Genomic DNA, 24,403 nt, shown 5'->3' on the forward strand with positions numbered 1-24,403 from the left:
TACACAAGGTTTATTTTTATTTCTTCTGCTCCAAACTTACTTCAAACTTACTTCTCTGTCTGCTCGTACGAATGTAACACATCATAAGAAAGTGTTTCACTGCTGTTCAAATGCACTTTGGATCGCATCATTTATATGTATAAATGTTTTCCATCTGAAGGACTAAATATTAAATGAAACAAATGACAATAAAATACAAAGTAATCTCTTAATCAAAATACTTTTTGAATGTAACTGTATTCTAAATACCAATGATTTAAATTGTAACTGTAGTGGAATACAGTTACTTATATGTTGTATTTTAAATACGAAATCCTGTTACATGTATTCTGTTACTCCCCAACCCTGCTTGTTTCATGTATTTTTACATTAATATGTTTGTGGGTCTGTAGGCAACAATGTTGGAATGCCAATTAAAATACGTTTTTTATTTTTCTTGTAGACATATTGATCATTTGCAAAAGTAAACATGTCATATCTCATGAAAATTATGTCATGTTGTGGTAATGGGCTCTCCTCTCTGGTATCAGAAAGAGACAGACAGCTCGACTCTCAGTTTAGGTTTTGTATGCTAGTACTCAATGACAATGTGTTTTGAGATTCATTGCTGGGTTAAAACACTATGGTGGTTTTAGTGATAAGACTCAGATAATATAAAGTGAACTTAAAGAATTGACAGACACACTTTCTATTTTTTAAACAATTCTTTTTTATTTATTGCTTTTTTCTTTCACTTTTCAGGCTGACCTAATACAAACCACAGTGACACCTGTTTGGTGCTGAGTGATAAAATTGCTAGTTTTTGATTCTCTTGTTATCCCTTGTGACTGCACTTAATGAGTATTTAAGGTGTAATTAGGTAGTTGTCATGAAATACTTCTGGGAAGTTGACATGTCCTGCAGTGAGACAAGCCAAACTTCATTTAAAACTATTTTTAAAAATAATTATTTTACTTTAATAATTACTATGCACACAGATCTGGACTTATATTAAATGAGAGATTACATGGAATATTAGTATTTTCAAAAGTGCATTTGTCGCCCCTCAGGACCCTTCACTGTAAAATGAACTAGTAAATGTCATAAATAAATAAATACAAATATGGTGGAAAACTTCTATATACAATTTCCATTAATTAAATTTTTTAAAACTAAAATCTTAATGTTGATTAAAAAAAACAAAACAAAAAAAACAAAACATGGGCATGTTATGTGCCAACTACCCAACAACAGATGATGACAACATTAAAAAGTCATACTGGCCCATGTTAAGTCATTTGTTAGTTCATAATTTCCTTTTACATTTCTGTGAAACAGGAAATGTAATTTTTAAATGTAAAAGTAAAATATACATTCTTAAAAGACTGACATTATAGTTCACTGTGAACATAGGAATCAGTTACCTCCACACCAGGCAGCTTCTTCCAAACAAATATAGAAAAACTACAATGCTCACATCACCTTACTAATACTTCGATTCCATTCAAACCTTTCAACAGTTTTGGTTATTTTTCCATATTTTTAGGTAGCTCCATACACAGAAAATAAGCCAGTGCAAACACTGCATCAGAGTAAACTTCATTTCTCCACAGGGAGGGAAATTGCAGGTTAATAAGCAAATCCAGCAATAATCTGCACAGAGAAGCAGTTTACTATTTGACAGATAGTGTAAATGTTGTTTTCTGAGTGCAACTAGAATGGTCCATGAGTGACCAGAAAGTACCGAAATCACAGGAAAAGATCCAACCTGTCAATATGAAATCCCATTGATAAATCCATGTCACATGATTCTTTATGTTACTTCCTAATTTATATATTATGTATGATGAACTGTTCTGCAAAGTGAGTGTGTAACCCTCAGCTAAGATGCGGGCATGCATGAACACTTATAGCATGTATAATTAACATACATCCACACAAAGCTTTCAACATAAAAACACATCTAGTTGCACTGAAGGATCTATAGTGAGTACACTGCTTCATCATATAGTGAAACACAAGTGGTTGGCCCCTGTTCTGTTTGCCTCAGTATGGAGAATCACAGCGAGTGTGGCAAGCTCCTTTGCCTTTGGCCAGAGATTTCTCCATCATGTGCCTCTGCTGGCTATGTGCATGCCTGTTCAAAAACATGATACATATCTTATATACATATGAATCCTGCACTCTTTGGAACTTTAAGACTATCATTGTACAAGTTAAAAGATACTCTCAAGGCTCCATTCGGGGTTCCTTGGCTGCCAGACTAGTAGAACCCAAAAAATCAAAAAAATGTTCTAGCCTATTTTTAAGATTTATATTTCAGTTTCTTAACAAACTTCCATCAAATTAAATTGTGTAATGTTTAATAAATGTAAATTAATAAAGCTTTGAATATTTAGTTTTTTATTATTATTAAAGCTACACTATGCATGTTTTTTTTTTTTTTTTGTTAAAAAAATAAATACATGTTATTAATGAGAGAGTGCAACAATAATCTATCTTCCAGACCATGTCTTTACCCAAATACACTTTGATAAACCTATAATAATGATTTATATTTTAGAGCTGTCGGGATGGATTTCATAGGAAACTGCATACATACGTCATTCGCCCGTGCGTGTTGAGGTCATATCCATACACAGAGAAAATAAGCTCCGGTTACTGTATGGTGTGGAAGTAGCTGAAGCTGAAAGTTTGTTGTCACAAAGAATGAGAAAAATTGACCATGGATCATTAAAAATGGCAAATCTCTGGGGAATCACTGGTTGTTAAATCAAAGAAACCCTGAACAGAGCAGAGTATACAAGCAAAAAGAGAAAGCGACAGAGTCCGAATCAACCCGAATCAACATCGGCTTGGCTTTTCAGAGGTGGTGACAACTCAGAGATCTGAAAGGATTTAAAAGCGACCCAGAGATGGCTTTTTTCTTACTCAACAGGTAAGATATTTTATTGATATGGTTTATGTATAGTTGTGGAATCACACACACACACACACACACACACACGTCTGTGTGTGTGTGTGTAGTGAAATACAATAATTATACTGTAATCGGTTCAGAACTTTTCACTTGCTAGTATTTTTCTTTATAACGGCAATCATTTATATAAATTAATCCTTTAGTCCTAGGCTTGCCAAGGACATGTGAGTCTTGAAATTATGTTGACCACTGATTGGTAACAATGACAATCTATAAATGAGTTACTAATGTGGACTATTTTGCCAAAATATCCAAATGGGGGGGTTGCAGCATGAAGCATTTACAATTTTCCATTGATCATGGTATAAATAATGGGGGGGGGGGGGGGGGGGTTGTACTTGCTTGTTTTGATTAATGGGGGGGTTATTTTTGTTTGAGTGTGAAGATCCTCTAGACACCCTTTTAGTTGTACTTAGTTGTTCTAATACAATGAACTATATACTGTGCCAGAGACTATTTAGCACTTCTATTTAATTCACTTCTATTTAAAATAGTGGGTGAAATTGGAATACCCAACCAAGAAGCTCTAGCAATCAATGGTCAATGGATGTAGAAAGGAAGTCCCGCCTTAAAGGTAAAAGAGCCAATCACCTTTCAGAAACAGACGTCGCCTGTCAATCAACTCATAACGCGCATGTGTCTTAGCTATACAAGCCGGGAAAATTGCATGTTTAAGCGTAAAATAAAATGAGGTAAAGAATTTATGATTCCAATATTATACAATTTTATTGCTGATTTTAAATATGTTCTTTGATCGTAATTTATTCTAGTTGCACTCAGAAAACAACATTTACACTATCAGATTTCAGTGTCCCCTCATTCAAGTATATAGGAGCTGCAATGGCATGATTGGAAATAGTCTCCCGAGACCATTCTAAAGATGGCGGACAGTGGACTGACTTGTAAGAAAGACTTTGACTGTACTCTTAGTATCTACAAGAGTTCTAAGGACTATCAGTGGTTTCTTCAGTAACCTCATGATAAGGGAAAGACTTTGAGGCCCTTGAAATATATCTGTGTGGCATGTGAGGAGCCCCAAATGGTGCCTTGAATATCTTAATTTTCACCGTGTATAATGCCTTGACTGTAGGTTATTATTTAATCTGCAGTTTCATTGTTAACCAAATGTTCTGGATTAAGGCCTAACCTTGTAAGATCCTCCACATCTACCAGCATGGCATCCTGCTCCATGTGCAGTTCATCTCGCATGAGCAACAGCTGCACCAGCTCCTCATTCAGACCTGCAATTGAATTCCAAACAATAAGAGTTATAATACAACATGACTAAACTTCATGGAAAGTATGTGTATGGGAAGGTGATAGGTGTTCATCCATAGTGAAACCTAAAAGATCATAAAGGTATACTCTTTCCTTTATACAGTCATGTGAATTTTAGTCTAAAATCTTGATGCTGATAAAACAGTCCAGTCCCTTACCTTGTATTTGAGAGTGCAGATCATTGGTGATGACTTGCAACTGACCAAGACTCATGTCTCTCATGTCCACTGGCCTCAGATTTCTCTTCATTAGACTCTCACTGATGTGTGGCAGATGAGGCAACTATAACACATGGAAACAATTGAGTTATTCCAATTGACTGGTGAAATGCTTTTTCTCTAACAAGTAAGAAGAGCAAGTTCTCTGCATTGAAAAATAAGCAATGATAAAACAAGCTTTGGGAAAGAAGCATTCAATAATTCCATGCACTGTAATCTTAATGAGAACCTTTGGTGTTTCCTGTCTATTGCAAACAAATCCCTAGTGAAAAAATAATATACTTAAGCACAATTTATTCTTGGGTGCTTAAGTATATTACAACCCCAATTCCAAAAAAGTTGGGACAGTATAAAACTGCTAATAAAAAAAGGAGTAATTTGTAAATTATATTCACCCTTTGCTATATTGAAAGCACTACAACTGAACATTATATGATGTTTTTCATTGTGATTTCTTTTTTTTTTTTAAATGGACAGTAATTTCAAATCAGATGATTGCAACACGCTCCAAAAAAGTTGAGACGGGCAATTTAAGACTAATAACAATTTGACAAGTTGAAACAACAAGGCGATGTGAAACAGGAGATGTTAAACAGGTGAGGCAATTGTGTCATAATATATAGGGAGCCTCCAAAAACAGCCTAGTCCTTCAAGAGCAAAGATCATTTGAGACTTGTCAATTTGCCAACAGATGCTTAAGCAAATAAACCAGCACTTTGAAAACAATGTTCCCCAGAGGCAAATTGGAAGGGTTTGGGGCATTTCAGTCTCTACAGTGCACACTATACAGTTGTGCTCAAAAGTTTGCATACCCTTGGAGAATTGGTATAATATGTACCATTTTTAAAGAAAACATGAGTGAGCAGGCATATTCAACTGTAGGTTATAACAGAATGGCACAGTCATAAAACAAAACATGGCAACAAAGAAAAAAATAAATGACCCCTGTTCAAAAGTCTGCATACCCTTAGTTCTTAATACTGTGTATTGCCCCCTTTAGCATCAATGACAGTGTGCAGTCTTTTGTAATAGTTGTCTATGAGGCCCCAAATTCTTACAGGTGGTATAGTGCCCATTCGTCTTGGCAAAATGCCTCCAGGTCATGCAAAGTCTTTGGTTGTCTTGCATGAACCGCACGTTTAAGATCTCCCCAGAGTGGCTCGATGATATTAAGGTCAGAAGACTGTGATGGCCACTCCAGAACCTTCACCTTTTTCTGCTGTAACCACTGGAGGGTCAACTTGGCCTTGTGCTTAGGGTCATTGTCGTGCTGGAAAGTCCAAAAGTGTCCCATGCGCAGTTTTCGTGCATAAGAATGCAAATTGTCTGCCAGTATTTTCTGATAACATGCTGCATTCAACTTGCCATCAATTTTCACAAGATTCCTGTGCCTTTAGAGCTCACACACCCCCAAAACATCAGTGAGCCACCACTATGCTTCACAGTGGGGATGGTATTCTTTTCACTATAGGCCTTGTTGACCCCTCTCCAAACATAGCGCTTATGGTTGTGAACATAAAGCTCTGTTTTGGTCTCATCACTCCAAATTACAGTGTGCCAGAAGCTGTGAGGCATGTCAAGGTGTTGTCGGGCATATTGTAACCGGGCTTTTTTGTGGCATTGGCGCAGTAAAGGCTTCTTTCTGGCAACTCGACCATGCAGCTCATTTTATTTTTATATTGTGATCCTTGAAACAACAACACCGTCTTTTTCCAGAGCAGCCTGTATTTCTCCTGAGGTTACCTGTGGGTTTTTCTTTGTATCCCGAACAATTCTTCTGGCAGTTGTGGCTGAAATCTTTCTTGGTCTACCTGACCTTGGCTTGGTATCAAGAGATCCCTGAATTTTCCACTTCTTAATAAGTGATTGAACAGTACTGACTGGCATTTTCAAGGCTTTGGAAATCTTTTTATATCCTTTTCCATCTTTATAAAGTTCCATTACCCTGTTACGCAGGTCTTTTGACAGTTCTTTTCCGCTCCCCATGGCTCAGTATCTAGCCTGCTCAGTGCATCCATGTGAGAGCTAACAAATTCATTGACTATTTATACACAGAAACTAATTGAAATTTAAAAAGCCACAGGTGTGGGAAATTAACCTTTAATTGCCATTTAAACCTGTGTGTGTCACCTTGTGTGTCTGTAACAAGGCCAAACATTCAAGGGTATGTAAACTTTAGATCAGGGCCATTTGGATGATTTCTGTCATCATTATGATTCAAAAAGGAGCCAAACAACTATGTGATAATAAATGGCTTCATATGACCACTATCCTTAAATAAAAGACTAGTAAAAAGACAAAAAGTTTTTTTGCATGATCAGTCATATTTTCAAAATCAATGCCAAAATTTCACAATTTCTGCCAGGGTATGCAAACGTTTGAGCACAACTGTAGTTAAAAGATTCAAAGAATCTGGTCAAATCTCGGCGCATAAAGGGGACGACAAAAACCAGGAGTCACTGTCTTAAAAAATATCATTCATCTGTAATGGATATCATTAAAATGGGCTTGGGATAACTTTAGTAAACCTTTGTTAGTCAACACCACTTGCCACTGCATCCACAGATGCAAGTTAAGGCTTTATAATGCAAAGCAGAAGCCATACATCAACACTGTCCAGAAGCACTGCTGACTTCTCTGGGCTCGGTTTCATCTTAGATGGAAAGTAGAACAGTGGAACTGTGTTTTTTGGTCTGAAGAGTCCACATTTCACTTTTTTTTTTTTAAAAAACACAGCTGTCGTGTTAACTGGGCCAAAGAGGAAAAGGACCATCCACACTGTTATCAGCATCAGGTCCAAAAGTGTCTGTATGGGCCAGGGGTGTGTCAGTGCCCATGGCATGGGTAACTCGCACATCTGTGAGGGTTCCATTAATGCAGACAGATATGTAACATTTTTGGAGAAACATATACTGCCATCCAGCACCGTCTTTTCTAGGGATGTCCCTGGATTTTCCTGCAGGACAACTTCAAACTCCATACTGGCCGAATAATCAGAGAGTGCAGGTGCTAGATTGGCCTGCCTGCAGTCCTGACCATCTCCAATTGAGAATGTGTGGTGCATTATGAAGCACACAATATGGCAACGAAGACCCCGTACAATTGTGCACCTAAAGACCAGCATAATGATGAATGGAGGAAAATTCCACTTTCTAAACTTAACAAACTTGTGTCTTCAGTGCCCAAATGTATAATAAGTGTTATTAGAAGAAATGGTGATGTTTCACAGTGGTAAACACTCGACTGTGCCAACTTGTTTGGAGTGTGTTGCAATCAACTGATTTGAAATTACTGTACATTTAAAAAAACAAACAAAAAAAAACAAACAATAAAATTCACAAGGTAAAACATCATATAATGTTTAGTTGTAGTACTTTCGATATAGCAAAGGGTGAATATAATTTACAAATCAATTTATTAGCATTTTTCATACTGTACCAACTTTTTCAGAATTGGGGTTGTAAAGTTTATTATTGGCAGACTATAAACTGGTATATTTAAAGTCCGCTAAATTGGAACAAATAATTTTGTACTTAATGCACTTTAGTTTGCCAAAAGCAGTGCTGTGGTGCAACTAAAGATGTGTTAAGGATACTTGGTTGTGCTAAAATTGAACTATTTCAAATATACTTTAGTACACTTTAAATATATACCCTTGTATTTAATTTTTGAAATACACAGAATTGACTCAGTGTAAACTTATAATGCATCTCCATTACACTCTAGTAGTGCTGGACATACATTAATGTTATCAAATCAAATCATATCACATTTATTTATATAGCACATTTAAAACCAACCATGGTTGACCAAAGTGCTGTACAGTGGCATCACAGGCAGGACAGTATAATAGAAACAAAACATGGGTAGAAGGACAATTTTACAGCTTAACCATGATTTATGGTAAATATAAAGCTAAGGAAAATAAGAATGTTTTAAGCAATGATTTATAACATTACTAAATTAATGTAACAAATGTTATACTGATAATATACTGCTGGCCCACACCACAATTGAATTTCAGCTGGCAATGATATATATATTTCTTGCACTGTGTGAGTTCTACTTTGAAGAAATTTGTGGGACCAAGCATAGTGAGACTGACACTACTGTTAATGATCATCAACAATAATATTGAAGTATTATTTCAAGTTTTCCATTGTCACACAGGATCACAACTATCTCAGAGCAACACTAACCTCAACCTGGTTAAATAAAAAAAAACTTTTCATACCATAAAACAACATATTTAACATTAAGCGGAACTCGAAACTTAATTATAACCCCAATTACTTTTAAAAGTTAGTTAATAAAACCCACAAACAGTCCCCAAAACCTACACAGACCTACCTCAATAATTATGCAGACACAACAGCCAATAGCAAGTCCCCAAGCAGAAACATCAACAGATGTTGCAGTATATTCCTGGAAAGGACTATAATTCTGTGTAGTTTTAACACCGGACATTTTATTAAAATAGGTAAACAAAGAAAAGTGAAAAAATCCAGACATCTGTCTGGACCCTTATCACTGATCTACAAAGGCCCCTGGCTTACCTCTTCAAACCTTACCTCTTCAAGTTACACAATGTCGAATGCAGCATGCTGCTTTAAAAATGGTTTATAACACAGGGCAAACTGTACATGCGTAATGTTGTTGAATGCAGACACAAACAACAAAAGACTGTCTGATTGAGACTTTAATAGATACATGTACATAAAGAGAAGGAACCCATACACAAGATCCCGCAGTTGAACCAGTTCAGTGTTTCAGTAGTAATCATCATCAGTGGCTTAACAGGCAGCATTTCATTTTGTTGAAAAAAAAAAAAAATGTTTGAGCTGCGGTGTGTGTGTGTGTGAACTGAAAATAATGACAAGCACATAGTCTCTCTCCGCGGAAGCAGATTTAAATCTTTTTAGTTTGATTGCATCAACATTTGAACTGTGTAAGGGGACAGTTTTTGACTACTATTTATGTAGATAAATAACTAATCACAGTGATTTTGACAATTTTGGAAGCTGGTCTGGTATAAATTGGGTGTGCAACACACTCTGCATTAGGGGTGGGTGATATACCAGTAGACATGATAAACGGGTAGAAATTTGCCAACCAGTATACATTTTGGATTATCGTCTCTATCGTGGTAATGCAAAATTGCCACACGAGAAATGTGCACAGCACATAACAAGTATGCACTCTGTTGGATAAATGTAGTGAGGCGGTGTGATTGCTCAATTCCTCAAATTCATTTGAATGACAAGATGAGAGGAGATTATGAAGGAAAAAGTACATCCTCCGTGGTGTGGAATTGGCTTCAGAAAGCATGATACAGAGCAGAAAACAGCGATTTGCAAGGTTTATCCATGTGCGCGTATACGTATATCAGTGGTCAGGGCTTCACGTGAGACTGATAGAAATAATGAAACACAGTTTTTCACTGACAGCTGCACTAGTCATTAGATGAAAAGCTTGTCTAGAACGTGAGAAAAAATGACACTGAATCCACTTCTGCGGCATGAAAATTCGCTTAAGCCACCATCAAACCAAATTCAATGACATTCATCCCACGCTCTAAACATGCCTCCCATCCAAACACACGCAGCTGTGTTTTGTGCAAGTGATGCATACGCAGTCTGAAACACGCAAGTGCACGTGATTCTTGAAGTCATCCCAGTCCCTTCATTTGTGCTCCAGTGACAGATCACACCTGTTACTCATTCTGTTTTTCTCGATGTCAAGTGGGGTTTTAAAATACACATCAAACCCTTTCTAAAATTCAGTTCAAATGATGTTTGATATCAGGAACCAAACCAGCCATATTTTCCTTCAGATATTTTATATTTACTTTATAGAGATTACTAAAAACACAAAGAGCCTAATTAAATGTTTTATTTATGGATTTTTTATTTATATGTTATTTTATTTTTTGCACTGCTTTGAGTAGATGTTAAGTTTCTTGAGGAAAGTTACAACAATAATCATAATAATAACAATAATAATAATAATTATTATTATTATTATTATAATAAGAAGAAGAAAATTGGTGCACATCATCAGACTGAAATGTGGCATTTATTTTATTTATGTTTTACTTTGACTATGTTTGTCAAGTTCAAAATAAAGAGAAAATTACAGTATATAAGATGAAGAAGTTTTCATTTCTAAAGTATTTAATTCACTGACTAGATTACTCATAAGTACACATTGCAGCATGGCTTAATATATAATACAGTTTTATTGATTTTTCAGAAAAATTTAACTATATTGTGATATATATCGTTATCATGATATTAAATTACTCATATTGTGATATATGATTTTGGTCATATCGTCCACCCCTACTCTGCATGCTGACTACTCAATGTTGTTTACTTAAACTTGGAAACAAGCACCTAACCAGTGTACTTTCTTCAAGTACACTATATTTGAACTTAATGTATACTTCCCCTAATTGCATTTGTAAAAGCTATATTACTTTACCACTACATTTGTTGTGGTCAAAGTTTCTCTGTGTGCATTTGAAGAAGGCATGAAATAAGTGCAATTACATGGTCCTTTCAATTAGTACATAGATATGATAATGCATTTGTAAAATACTTATCATGAAATAAATGTATTTTAAATACAATTTGGTATATTAATTTTTCACCAGGGATGTAGAATTATTTTTGGCCTGACTCACCAGGTCTGCCACAGGTGACCTGCAGTGTAGCTGAATCTGTCTCTCCACTTCCACTTGCATTCGGGCCATTGGACGTGCCAAAGCCAGAGCCACACGGGCCTCCTTCTGCAGCCGGCGCTGTAGCCTCCAGTATTCTGAATCCTCTGTGTCTAAATCTTCCTCACCTGTGTCCCGGTCAGACAGAGAAGAGCTCTGCTTGCTCTATAATGAGACAGAGAAAAACAAACAAGTTTAATTGAAATTGGATGACATTATGACAATATTAAGTGCTTAGCTATGCTAAAAGTTGTGGTTTCTACCATAGGAGACAATGGGGTGTCCAGGCTGGTCTCTGTTCTGCTGTCCTCTGCACCACTGTCCCTGTCATTGCTACCGTCATTCACAAAGCACATCTGCAGGTTCACCACATTCTGAAGCCTATAGCACAGAGAGAGCACAGATGATGAAGGCGTTATTTTTATTTATTTGCCATTTCAGTTGTTGCTGACTTTCTTATTTCATATCTATACATTGTATATTTAGGATATAAATTGTGGGGCAAAAAAATAAATGCGATGGGAGAGAGATAACAATCACAGTTAAGGATTGAATTAATTAATTTCAATCTCCATGCTGGCCATTGTTGTTTACCTCAATCCTGTTATCCTGTGTTATATCTGTACTTTGTCACATTGTATGCTAAATTGTGACATTGTATTTACTATAGTAGTTAGGTGAAATAAATGATCACATGGAAGGTCGGCATGTTGTTTCCGACTCACTGACAAGGGCCATCTCTTATCAGACGTTTTTGCATCGGCTCCAGCATTTTTACCTTCCCCTGTGGTTGCGACCGGAAGCGAATTGCGTCAGTAGGCTACTCTGCCTTACAGGCTCCATATGGTTAGGATTAGGTTGGGGTGAGGTAAGGGCATCTGCTGCCTGCCAGGAAAAACTGTGGTCCCTATGTACAATGGGTGTGGGAGACCCGGGTTCGGATACCACATTGAAACCTGCAAGTAGTTACAGTCGCATAACCAGTGAGGAGCGGCAGGCACATGCAGAGGGGGTGGCTCGAGCCCCTGCCCTTTTGCTGGGGTGCCCCTCTGACTTTACTGGACTCACAAAGTGACATTTCATCACACTCACAGTAAAAACAGTGAACAGGTTAATTAATACATTGCAAACCTATTGTTATTGATGGTTTTATTATTATTATTAGGATTCCTCTGGTAGGAGGAAACCTATTGTTATTGGTGGTTTTATTATTATTATTAAGATTCCTCTGGTAGGAGGAAACCTATTGTTATTGGTGGTTTTATTATTATTATTATTATTATTATTATTATTATTATTATCCTTGTGCCCCAATATCTCAAAATCACCAGTCCAAAATTTTCTAATTTGGCACATTGATACTACCGGTCTCCGGGAACCCCCACACCAAGAATGGCCTACATTCGCCCATAGGGGGCGCTACAGGCCATGCCCAAATGTCCCATTTTCAAAGTGATGGCATTTCCACACCATTTGTCCAAATGCCTCATTTCTCATGGGGAACAAAAAAGCCTCAAGGACCCATAAGGTCCGCCATGATGGATTTTCCTGTACAGTGAAAATTTGGGAAAACCTACAAAAATCTTCTTCTCTTGAACCGTAGATGCAATTGACTTGAAATTTGGTGCCCATGTGTAGAATTGATGTCTTTCAATTTGTTACTTAGCAAAAATGAATACAATACAAAATGGCTGAAAGGGACGTATTTATGTAAATGTCCACATTGCCTCAAAATAGATGTGTCAATAAATCAAATGTCATTCTGACTGATGGATTTTCAAACCTAACATCCTTCAAGAAGACATCACTCTGAAGTACCGTGCAAACTTTCACCTTGATATGTCAAAAGATGACTGAATTACAGCTGTTTGAACTTGGGCCAAATCTAACAATGCTAGCCACTGGTTCTTTTTTTAAATTTTTTATACAGAATCTGAAAGCAGAAATATCCAGCAATGTGAATAGCTGACTTGGTTAAGTTGTTGTGCTGGAAACTGAAGGGTCAGAGGTTCACATCCAGCCATAGCTATAATTATTTTTGTTTAGGATTCAGACAGAAAGACATGTTTTTTAGGATTCCTTCATCGGGAGGGTTTAACCCTTTTTTAAATGATTTGCCATTTTGAGGAGGAATCCGCATTGCTGCTTGCAGCTATATTTATTTTTGGATCCGTGACCGCAATACATTTGATGGGATTTTGATCCCATATTAATACACTGGCTCTTTAGAATGCATTTAAATTTTGAATCCATCAGTTTCATTTGCACTAAAGGACATACCTATTGTAGTCACATAACAGTGTGAATTACTAAAACCATGTGAATCCCTGAGAACTTGAGACTTGTTACATTTGGCAGTAACCAGAAATCATTTAAACTCTGAAAAGAGAAAGTTCCATTTTTAGTATTTGTGAACCACAGTGAAGCAAGCACTTCCTGTATTTTTTTTTTTTTTTTTTTTTCTTCAATTGCAAGAAAATTTGGTGGTAAATAGTATTCTTAGAGAACACTGACTTAGGCCTCTATAATTAAACCTTAATTGTTGGAAGATTTTCCCCCTATACACTGATGTGAGACTGATTCTGGGGTACCTTGTTAAGTTAAGATAAAAGATCAAATAAAAGCAAATATCCTTTATGCAGTGATACAACATAGTGCTAACATAAAAAAAGCATGCTCTTTCTGGCTAATTTTCTTTACTTGAATTTGACTGTGTGGACTTTTCTTTGCTTGACCATTCCTGCCCTGGCTGTCCTTTCTAGGAACCTTCTAGAAATCATATTTTTAAAATGTGAAGAGAAACTGAAATGCAGCAATCCCAACACCCTCAAAGCCAAAGTGCCTCATGATACTTCGTCATCTAGTGACAAATGGGACAAACCCACATATATTCTCAGTAAAACCTTTTAAAATACATGTGTTATTCTTTATTTGACAAACAAACAATGTGTTCACACTGAAAAAAACAATAATCATTATATGGAAGTGTTATAACATTCTGCCATCATTTACTCACCCTCATGTTGTTCAATACCCATACACCTTTTTCCTGTAGAACACATAAGATGATGTTAGGTACAATGTCACCATTCTCAGACTCAGTCACCATTCACTATTATTGCACCTTTTCCCCATACAATGAAAGTGAATGGTGACTGAAGCTGCCAGTCCCAAACATTTTGCCTTACATCTTCATTTGTTTTCCAAGGAGGAAAGTCATAGGGGTTTGAAACAACATGAGGGTGAGTAAATGACAGAAGTTTCATTTTTGGCTGAACTATGCCTTTAAGTCATTGACAGTGAACATGCACACATACATAAAACACCAACCCACCAAAGACAAGCACACACACTGACCGTGAGGACAGGCAGCTCTTGCTGCTCTTGCTGCAACCAGTGAAGATAACCGGTCCGTCGTCATAGAAACTGCCAAAGGCCAGTTTCTGTCTAATGGACTCTCTCTCGTTCCTCTGGGCCTGAGCAAAAGCACAGTTGAATTCAGTAAATTAGGAGAATGCTCACAGAGCCAGCAGGTGCCTGGACACATGTGGCATATAAAAATAGATGATGATATCTAGCACTGCCACTTTAACATTCGGGTCAATGACGTGATGCTCATTTTTGTCTGTACCTATTGATTTCTTCAAAAATACATAAAAATAAAAAAAATGCTAATCATACTAAAAATGACTTGAACACACTTCTTTTATGATGAACATCTTTTTAATTTATGATTTTATAAATTATCTTTAAAATGCTATTCATATTTGAAAATAATTCGTCCGTATTGAAGTTAGTATGGCAAAATGAACATGCATGAAGCCATTTTGATGTCATGTGACAAGAAAACCATAAAACAGGAAATAATATCACAGAGAAAACACCTGTAGACACCTACAACTCTGTGTCTTTTTGTTTTGTTTTTGTTTTTTAAATGTCAGATATTTTGATGTTTTTGAAGCTTGGTTAGTTCAGGTACTGCAGTTTTTTTTTTCTTACACAGTATTTTTGTCTTATTTCCCGTTAAAATATCGAAACATAAAAATAAAAAAAATACTTGAGGAGCATATTAAGACTCAACAAGATATTTAGTCTTGTTTTCAGATAAATCTTAAATAATTTATTGAGGTTTATGATTTACAAAAATTGCCAATAGGGAAAGAAAAATCCCATTCACGAATAGTTTTTTCTTGTTATAAGAATTAAAATTACAAAATGTTGTTCTCTGAAAACAAGACAAAGGTTTTCTGTTATTTTGCTTCTCAAGTAAATTTATCTTGTTTTAAGAATGTTTAGATATTTTAACTGGAAAACAAGACAAGAATACTCAGTTTTTGCAGTGTACTGTATATATATATATATATATATATATATATATATATATATATATATATATATATATATAAACTCAGCAAACAAAGAAACGTCCCTTTTTCAGGACACTGTATTTTAAAGATAATTTTGTAAAAATCCAAATAACTTTACAGATCTTTATTGTAAAGAGTTTAAACAATGTTTTCCATGCTTGGAATGCAACCATAAACAATTAATGAACATGCACCTGTGGAACGGTCGTTAAGACACTAACAGCTTACAGACGGTAGGCAATTAAGGTCACAGTTATAAAAATGTAGGACACTAAAGAGACCCAGGGTCCCTACTCATCTGCGTGAACATGCTTTAGGCATGCTGCATGGAGGCATGAGGACTGCAGATGTGGCCAGGGCTGTGAGACGCCTAAGACAGCATTACAGGGAGACAGGAAGGACAGCTGATCATCCTCGCAGTGGCAGACCACGTGTAACAACACCTGCACAGGATCGGTACATCCAAATATCACACCTGCGGGACAGGTACAGGATGGCAACAACAACTGCCTGAGTTACACCAGGAATGCACAATCCCTCCATCAGTGCTCAGACTGTCCGCAATAGGCTGAAAGAGGCTGGACTGAGGGCTTGTAGGCCTGTTGTAAGGAAGGTCCTTACCAGACATCACCGGCAACAACGTCGCCTATGGGCACAAACCCACCTTCGCTGGACCAGACAGGACTGGCAAAAAGTGCTCTTCACTCAGTTGCAGTTTTGTCTCACCAGGGGTGATGGTTGGACTCGCGTTTATCATAGAAGGAATGAGCATTACACCTCTGGAGCGGGATTGATTTGGAGGTGGAGGGTCTGTCATGGTCTGGGAAAGTGTGTCACAGCATCATCGGACTGAGCTTGTTGTCATTACAGGCAATCTCAGTGCTGTGCGTTACAGGGAAGACATCCTCCTCCCTCATGTGGTACCCTTCCTGCAGGCTCATCCTGAGCATGACAATGCCACCAGCCATACTGCTCGTTCTGTGCATGATTTCCTGCAAGACAAGAATGTCAGTGTTCTGCCATGGCCAGCAAAGAGCCCGGATCTCAATCCCATTGAGCACGTCTGGGACCTGTTGGATCAGAGGGTGAGGGCTAGGGCCATTCCCCTCAGAAATGTCCAAGTGCCTTGGTGGAAGATTGGGGTAACATCTCACAGCAAGAACTGGCAAATCTGGTGCAGTCAATGAGGAGAAGATGCACTGCAGTACTTAATGCAGCTGGTGGCCACACCAGATACTGACTGTCTGACTGTTACTTTTGATTTTGACCCCCCCTTTGTTCAGGGACACATTATTCCATTTCTGTTAGTCACATGTCTGTGAAACTTGTCCAGTTTATGTCTTAGTTGTTGAATCTTTTTATGTTCATACAAATATTTACACATGTTAAGTTTGCTGAAAATAAAAGCAGTTGAAAGTGAGAGGACGTTTCTTTTTTGCTGAGTTTATATATATATATATATATATATATATATATATATATATATATATATACAGGGTTTGGAGGGTTACTTTTGAAATGTATTCCACTACAGATTACAGAATACATGCTGTAAAATGTAATTTGTAATGTGTTCCATTAGATTAATCAAGGTCAGTAACGTATTCTAAATACTTTGGATTACTTCTTCAGCACTGGTAGATTTTTTTTCACTTGTTTTGACTATAAAAATTCTGCCAGTACAGTAAGACAAAATACACATGTTAAAAATACATTCTCTGAAAAACATAAATATCTTATGCAGTGTTGTTTCTAAAACAAGATCAATCAAATTGATCTTGTTTTAAGGATTTTTAGATATTTTTACAGGAAACAATACAAAAATTATTATCAAGAATACGATTTTTGCTCTAATATCAAAGGTCTTACTAGAAAAAAAGAAATTATGATCCAACGCAAAGTTTCTTGATAAAAAAATATGATCGTGCCTTGTAACATGTGCATGTAAAATGGCTTGAAATAGCATTTTAGCTTAGCGTAAAGCTGACAATTTACACAATGTTTATTTCTATTTCTTCTGCTCCAAACTTATTTCAAACGTACTTCTATGTCTGCTTGTATGAATGTAACGCATCATAAGAAAGCGTTTCACCGCTGTTCAAATGCACTTTGGATCGCATCATTTATATGTATACATATGGATACATCATGATGGCGCCGCGGATGGTCGCCTTGGTGTGGAGCGCTCCTATTTTTTTGTTGTTTTTGTTTGTTTGTCCTGTGTTTAGCAATCTTTTTCCAGTCAGTTTTACCAGAGACGAACTGCTGAACATTCGACAGCTTATACCAGACAGTCTTTTCCCGGATTTTGAATATTCCGACATTTTGCTAGACATTTTAGTTGGAGGCATGGCTTTGTTGTTCAGGAGACGCAGGTGAGGAAGACGAGCCGGTGCGCTGGTCAAACTCCGTCGGCGGGGCTTTCGAACAACGCTGCCGAGCATTCATCTTGTGAATCTCCACTCTCTTCCTAACAAAACGGACGAACTACATCTCCTCACCCGCACAAACAAGGACTTTTCAACTTCTGCTGCCTTGTGCTTCACAGAAACCTGGCTGAGTGAAGCCATTCCGGACAGCGCGTTACATCTGCCGGGCTTCCAGCTATTCAGAGCAGATCGCATTGCGGAGTTAACGGGTAAAACGAGAAGTGGTGGAACATGCTTTTACATCAATGAAAGTTGGTGTTCAGATGTAACAACGTTAAAGAAGATATGCTGTCCTAATTTGGAAGCGCTCTTTTTTTAACTGTAAGCCTTTCTACTTGCCACGGGAGTTTTCCTCATTTATTCTGGGGTGTGTGTATATCGCGCCAAACGCGTGTTTGAATGCGGCGCTGCAACAGCTGACTGATCAAATCACAGACACGGAACAACAATACCCGGACTCAGTTATTATTATTCTTGGGGATTTTAACAAAGCAAATCTCACACGTGAACTGCCCGAATACAAACAGCACATTACACATTACTGTCTGGTTCATCTTCTTCCAGCCTACAGGCAGAAATTAAAATCAACCAAGCCAGTAGTAAGGACTGTAAAGAGATGGACCAATGAAGCAGAGCGGGAACTACAAGCCTGCTTCGATTGCACGGATTGGAGTGTTTTTGAGGCTGCAGCCACAGACCTGGACGAGCTCACAGATACTGTTACATCATATATCAGTTTCTGTGAGGATATGTGCATTCCTACAAGGACTTATTTAAAGTTCAACAACGATAAACCGTGGTTTACAGCAGAGCTCAGGCAGCTTCGTCAGGCCAAAGAGGATGCTTACTGGGGTGGGGATAAAGTCTTGTACAATCAGGCCAGGAACACACTAAACAAGGAAATCAGAGTGGCTAAAAGAAGATACTCTGAGAAGCTGAAAAACAAGTTTTCAGCTAATGACCCTGCATCAGTGTGGAGTGGCATAAAACAACTCACAAATTACAGGACTCCTACCCTCAACCCTGTGGTGGACCAACAACTGGCTGACGACCTGAATGTGTTCTATTGCAGATTTGAAAGGCCCAGTCTCACACCCCACACCCACTCTGAACTTCACTTCACACAAACACCAACACCTCCTGCAACCCCCCTCCGCCCCCTCCTGCTACTCAACCTGCACTTAAGATCTGTGAAGATGATGTGAGCCTCGTCTTTCAGAAACAAAAGACGAGGAAAGCTTCAGGCCCAGATGGCGTCTCACCAGCGTGTCTTCGATCCTGTGCTAACCAGTTGGCCCCCATCTTCACACAGATCTTCAATAGATCACTGGAGCAGTGTGAAGTCCCATGCTGCTTCAAATGCTCAATCATTATTCCTGTCCCAAAGAAACCAAAAATCACAGGACTTAATGACTACAGACCTGTCGCCCTGACGTCTGTGGTCATGAAATAATTTGAGAGACTGGTGCTGGCCCACCTGAAGAACATCACTGGACCCTTTCTAGATCCCCTTCAATTTGCTTATCGAGCAAACAGGTCTGTGGATGATGCAGTCAACATGGGATTGCATCATATCCTGCAACATCTGGACAGACCAGGGACATATGCAAGGATCCTTTTTGTGGACTTCAGTTCAGCTTTCAACACCATCATCCCAGCTATACTCCAGAATAAATTACAGCAACTCTCTGTTACCATGTCTATCTGTCAGTGGATTACTAGCTTTCTGACGGACAGGCAGCAGCTTGTGAGACAGAGGAAACTCACTTCCAGCACCTGTACAATCAGCACTGGTGCCCCCCAGGGATGTGTGCTCTCCCCACTACTCTTCTCCCTCTACACCAATGACTGCATCGCCAAGGACCCCTCTGTCAAGCTCCTGAAGTTTGCAGACAACACCACTGTCATCAGCCTCATCCGAGATGACGATGAGTCTGCATACAGAAGGGAGGTTGAACAGCTGGCTGTCTGGTGCAGTCAAAACAACCTTGAGCTGAACAAAACGGCGGAGATGATTGTGGACTTTAGGAGGAACACCACAACACCACAACACAGCACTGTGGCAGCAGTGGAGTCATTCAGGTTCCTGGGCACTACCATCTCACAGGACCTGAAGTGGGAGACCCACATTGACTCCATTGTGAAAAAGGCCCAGCAGAGGTTGTACTTCCTTTGCCAGCTGAGGAAGTTCAATCTGCCACAGGCGCTGCTGATACATTTCTACTCAGCGGTCATTGAGTCTGTCCTCTGCACTTCAGTAACTGTCTGGTTTGGTTCAGCTACGAAATCAGACATCAGAAGACTACAAAGGGCAATTCAGACTGCTGAGAGGATTATTGGTTGCCCCCTACCCCCACCCCTTCAAGAACTATACACTTCCAGAGTGAGGAAAAAGGCTGTAAAAATCACTCTGGACCCCACTCACCCTGCCCACTACCTTTTTGAACTGTTGCCTTCTGGCAGACGCTTCAGAGCTCTGAGCATCAGAACCGTCAGGCACTGGAACAGTTTTTTCCCTCAGGCTATCCATCTCATGAACAGTTAAATTGCCCCATTGAGCAATAACTATGTGCAATACACAGTTTAGTCTTTTTTTATATTTATCCAACACATCCATCTCTTCTGCCATTTCATTCCTCTGGGAGAAAAAAAAAATTTGCACTGTACATAACAGATTTGTATTTGCACTGTACATAACAGATAACAGATTTGTATTAGATTGCACTACGTATGTGTGTATGTTTGTATGTGTGTGTCTGTGTATGTACGTATGTGGTTTTTTTTTTTTTTTTTTTTTTATTATTATCTATGTCTTGCTTCTGTTTTTGTATTGTTTTTGTATTGTTGTACACTGGAAGCTCCTGTCACCAAGACAAATTCCTTGTATGTGTAAGCATACTTGGCAATAAAGCTGATTCTGATTCTGATTTTTCCATCTGAAAGGACTAAATATTAAATTAAACAAATGACAATAAAATGCAAAGTAATCTCTTCAGTAATCAAAATACTTTTTGAATGTAACTGTATTCTAATTACCAATGATTTAAATTGTAACTGTATTGGAATACAGTTACTTATATTTTATACCGTTACATGTATTCTGTTACTCCCCAACCCTGTATATATATATGTATGTGTGTGTACACACACACACTACCGGTCAAAAGTTTTGAAGTATCTTACTCATTCTTTATGAGTTTTTTTTTTCTCACATTTTAGAATAATAGTAAAGTCATCAAAACTATGGAATAACATAAATGGAACTATGGGAATTATTTTGTGACTAAACAAAATCCAAAATAACCAAAACTGTGTTATATTTTAGCATCTTCAAAGTAGTCACCCTTTGCCTAGAATTTTCAGACATGTACTCTTGACATTTTCTCAACCAACTTCTTGAGGTATTACCCTGGGATGCTTTTTAAACAGTATTGAAGGAGTTCCCATCTATGTTGGGCACTTATTGGCTGCTTTTCTTAACTATTTGGCCCAAGTCATCAATTTCAAAAACTTGTTTTATAATGAAATAAATAAATTCATATGGTGGTACAATTATATTTTTGTCTACAAAACTAATTTCAAACATTTAAGCATACGAACACACACACACACACACACACACACACATATATATATATATATATATATATATACAGGGTTAACAAAGTTCTTAGTTTTTGTGGCAAGGAGGAAGCGGGAGATGGTGAGATCCAACTCAAAAGGGGCTTTATTTCCCACACTTTTCAGTCTCAAAATCACACTTTTCAGTGGACACACTCAAATAAGGCTTTTTAGCACAACACAAGTATCGAAATCTGGAACACTGCTATGTGCAGCTCTCTCCCCCTCACTGGCGTCTAGCTCGCTCTTAAAAGCCCATCTCCACTCTCATTGCAATGACAAACAGCTGTTAGAGGCAATCATTGCCAGGTGATGATCCTTGCCATTCTTATCTCCTGATCTCGCTCTCCATTCACAAACCAGCGCTTTACCATGCCCCCACCACCACATACCCCCATCACACGACTAAGGCCGGGGAGCCCTCTGGCCTGCCCAGTACTCTCCACCCATTTCTGGAGAGAAAGTCCGCGACAGCCATCTGTGCTCCCAGTCTGTGGAGCCTACGGGTGATCCGTGCGTTGTTATCCTTAATGCATTGGAGCTACTGGAGTGGGGCATGGTCCAAACAGAGGGTGAAAGCCCGTCCCAGGAGGTAATACAGAAGGATGAGGACCGCCCACTTTATGGCCAGACACTCCTTCTCAACGGTGCTGTACCTCACCTCTCTCGCCGTAAGCTTATGGCTGATGTACAGCACCAGGCGCACCTCCCCCTCGACCACCTGGGACAACATGGCTCCCAAGCCCCTGTCCTACATGTCGGTCTGTACAAAAAAATGGAGAGAAAATTCAGGAGCATGTAACATCGGCCCACCACAAAGCGCAGCTTTCACCTGCATAAAAGCCTGTTGGCATGGCTCTGACCACTGGACTGGGTCTGGGGCTCCCTTTTTAGTGAGATCAGTCAGCGGGCTGGTGACGTCTTAATAATTAGGCACAAACCTCATATAATAGCCAGCCAGCCCCAAGAACTGTGGTCTTATCGATTTGGGAGTGCACCTGCACGTGACCCAAGTGGACCCCCAGATACTGTACCTCCACCCGTCCAATTGCACAATTCTTAGGGTTTGCCATGAGTCCCGCCCTTCGCAACGACCTCAGAACCGCCTTCAGATGCTGCATATGCTGCTGCCAATCATTACCGTATATAATGATGTTATCCATATAGGCAGCGGCATACACAGAGTGCAGTCTGAGGACTCGGTCCATAGGGCGCTGAAATGTAGCCGGGGCCCCAAACAAACTGAACAGAAGGGTCACAAATTGGTGCAAGCTAAACGGTGTGGAGAAGGCTGTTTTCTCACGGGACACGGGTGTTAAGGGGATCTGTCAATAACCCTATGTTAAATCCAGTGTCGAAAAAATGCGAGCCGCGCCCAACAAATCGAGCAGTTTGCCAATACGAGGCATTGGATACGTGTCAAATTTAGACACCGCATTGACTTTTCTATAATCCACACAGAACCGGACCATGTCATCGCTCTACGGAACCAGCACCACCGGGCTGTCCCAGTAACTGTGGGATTTTTTAGTACCCCCATATCGAGCATGGACGACTGCACACCACTACCCCTGGGGTTGTTTCGATATGGTGTTTTATGAAGTTCGTACGATTGGGAAGGGAAACACATCCGAACATGTCCGAAAATCCTCTTTGCAACCAGGCCATGTCTGTGATTTGCAACAGTGAGAGGTGGTTTCCGCATGTGACCGGGGTGCTGCGATTGGTTTTTAAGTTCACCTCTGGTCCGAGCTCCTCCCTCTCCAGTACCACTATCACCAAAGCCACAGGGACTACTTCCCTCCATGGTTTTAAGAGTTTGAGGTGGTAAATTTGCCGTGCTCCACCCCTATCCATTCGTTTAACCTCATAATCGACTTCCCCGACTCGTCATGTGACCTCAAAGGGCCCTTGCCACTTTGCAAGTAATTTAGAGCTTGATGTTGGTAGTAATACATGGACTTTATCTCCCTGTGTAAATTCCCATAGCCAAGCTCCTCTGTTATACAGCTGGGTCTGATGTTCTTGAGCCTGTAGCAAATTCACCTGTGATAGTTGCCCCAATGTGTGGAGTTTTGCTCTCAGGTCAAGAATGTATTGAATTTCATTTTTGCTGTTTGAAGGTCCCTCCTCCCAGTTTTCCCTCACGATATCTAAGACACCGTGAGGCTTACACCCATACAATAATTAAAATGGGGAGAAACCCATGGTGTCCTGCGGGACCACTCAAAGTGCGAATAACAGGGGTTCAAGCCACTTATCCCAATTCCGAGCATCTTCGTGCACTAATTTACGAATCATGTTTTCAAGGTTTTATTAAACCATTCAATCAAGTGCTTGTCCAAATTGATTTAATGCCCAATAATTCGTACAGCTCGCATAGTGTACATGACATAAAAGTAGTGCCTCGATCAGTGAGGATTTCTTTCAGAAACACTACACTACGTGCTGAGATGTTGCACAAAGGCACTGCTTCCGGATATTGCATTGCGTAGTCCACAAGAACCAACACAAAGCAATGTCCACATGCCATCTGCTCTAATGACCCGACAAGGTCCATACCAATTCTTTCAATGGGGACCTCGATCAAAGGAAGTTGGTGCAAATGCACTCTTGGTGTGGCCGGTGGATTCACTAGCTGACATTCACGGCATACTGCACACCATCTGCGAACATCCTCGTGAATGCCTGACCAATAAAAATGGGCCATTAGGCGGTTCAGTTTCTTTTCCTGCCCTGTGTGACCCGCCATCAGATTATAATGAGCTGTCTGGAATAACATTTCCCAATGGCTCTTTGGTATCAATAAC

General features: G+C 39.0%; 1 protein-coding gene across 1 annotated transcript in view; it reads right to left on the bottom strand.

Annotated features, from left to right (window-relative positions):
• Positions 1-711: 711 nt before the first annotated feature.
• The window catches only part of LOC127440348 (schwannomin-interacting protein 1-like), a 28,020-nt gene continuing 4,328 nt past the window's right edge, over positions 712-24,403 (bottom strand). Inside the window, exons 2-7 of the mRNA XM_051696887.1 lie at positions 14,534-14,652; positions 11,440-11,557; positions 11,141-11,341; positions 4,396-4,519; positions 4,107-4,200; positions 712-2,116 (exon numbers count right to left, since the gene is read on the bottom strand). Of these exons, the coding sequence (XP_051552847.1) occupies positions 2,026-2,116; positions 4,107-4,200; positions 4,396-4,519; positions 11,141-11,341; positions 11,440-11,557; positions 14,534-14,652 (747 nt within the window). The 3' untranslated portion in view covers positions 712-2,025. The remainder of the gene's footprint in view (positions 2,117-4,106; positions 4,201-4,395; positions 4,520-11,140; positions 11,342-11,439; positions 11,558-14,533; positions 14,653-24,403) is intronic.

This window comes from Myxocyprinus asiaticus, chromosome 5 (assembly GCF_019703515.2).
Source record: "Myxocyprinus asiaticus isolate MX2 ecotype Aquarium Trade chromosome 5, UBuf_Myxa_2, whole genome shotgun sequence".
Taxonomy (NCBI): Eukaryota; Metazoa; Chordata; class Actinopteri; order Cypriniformes; family Catostomidae; genus Myxocyprinus; species Myxocyprinus asiaticus.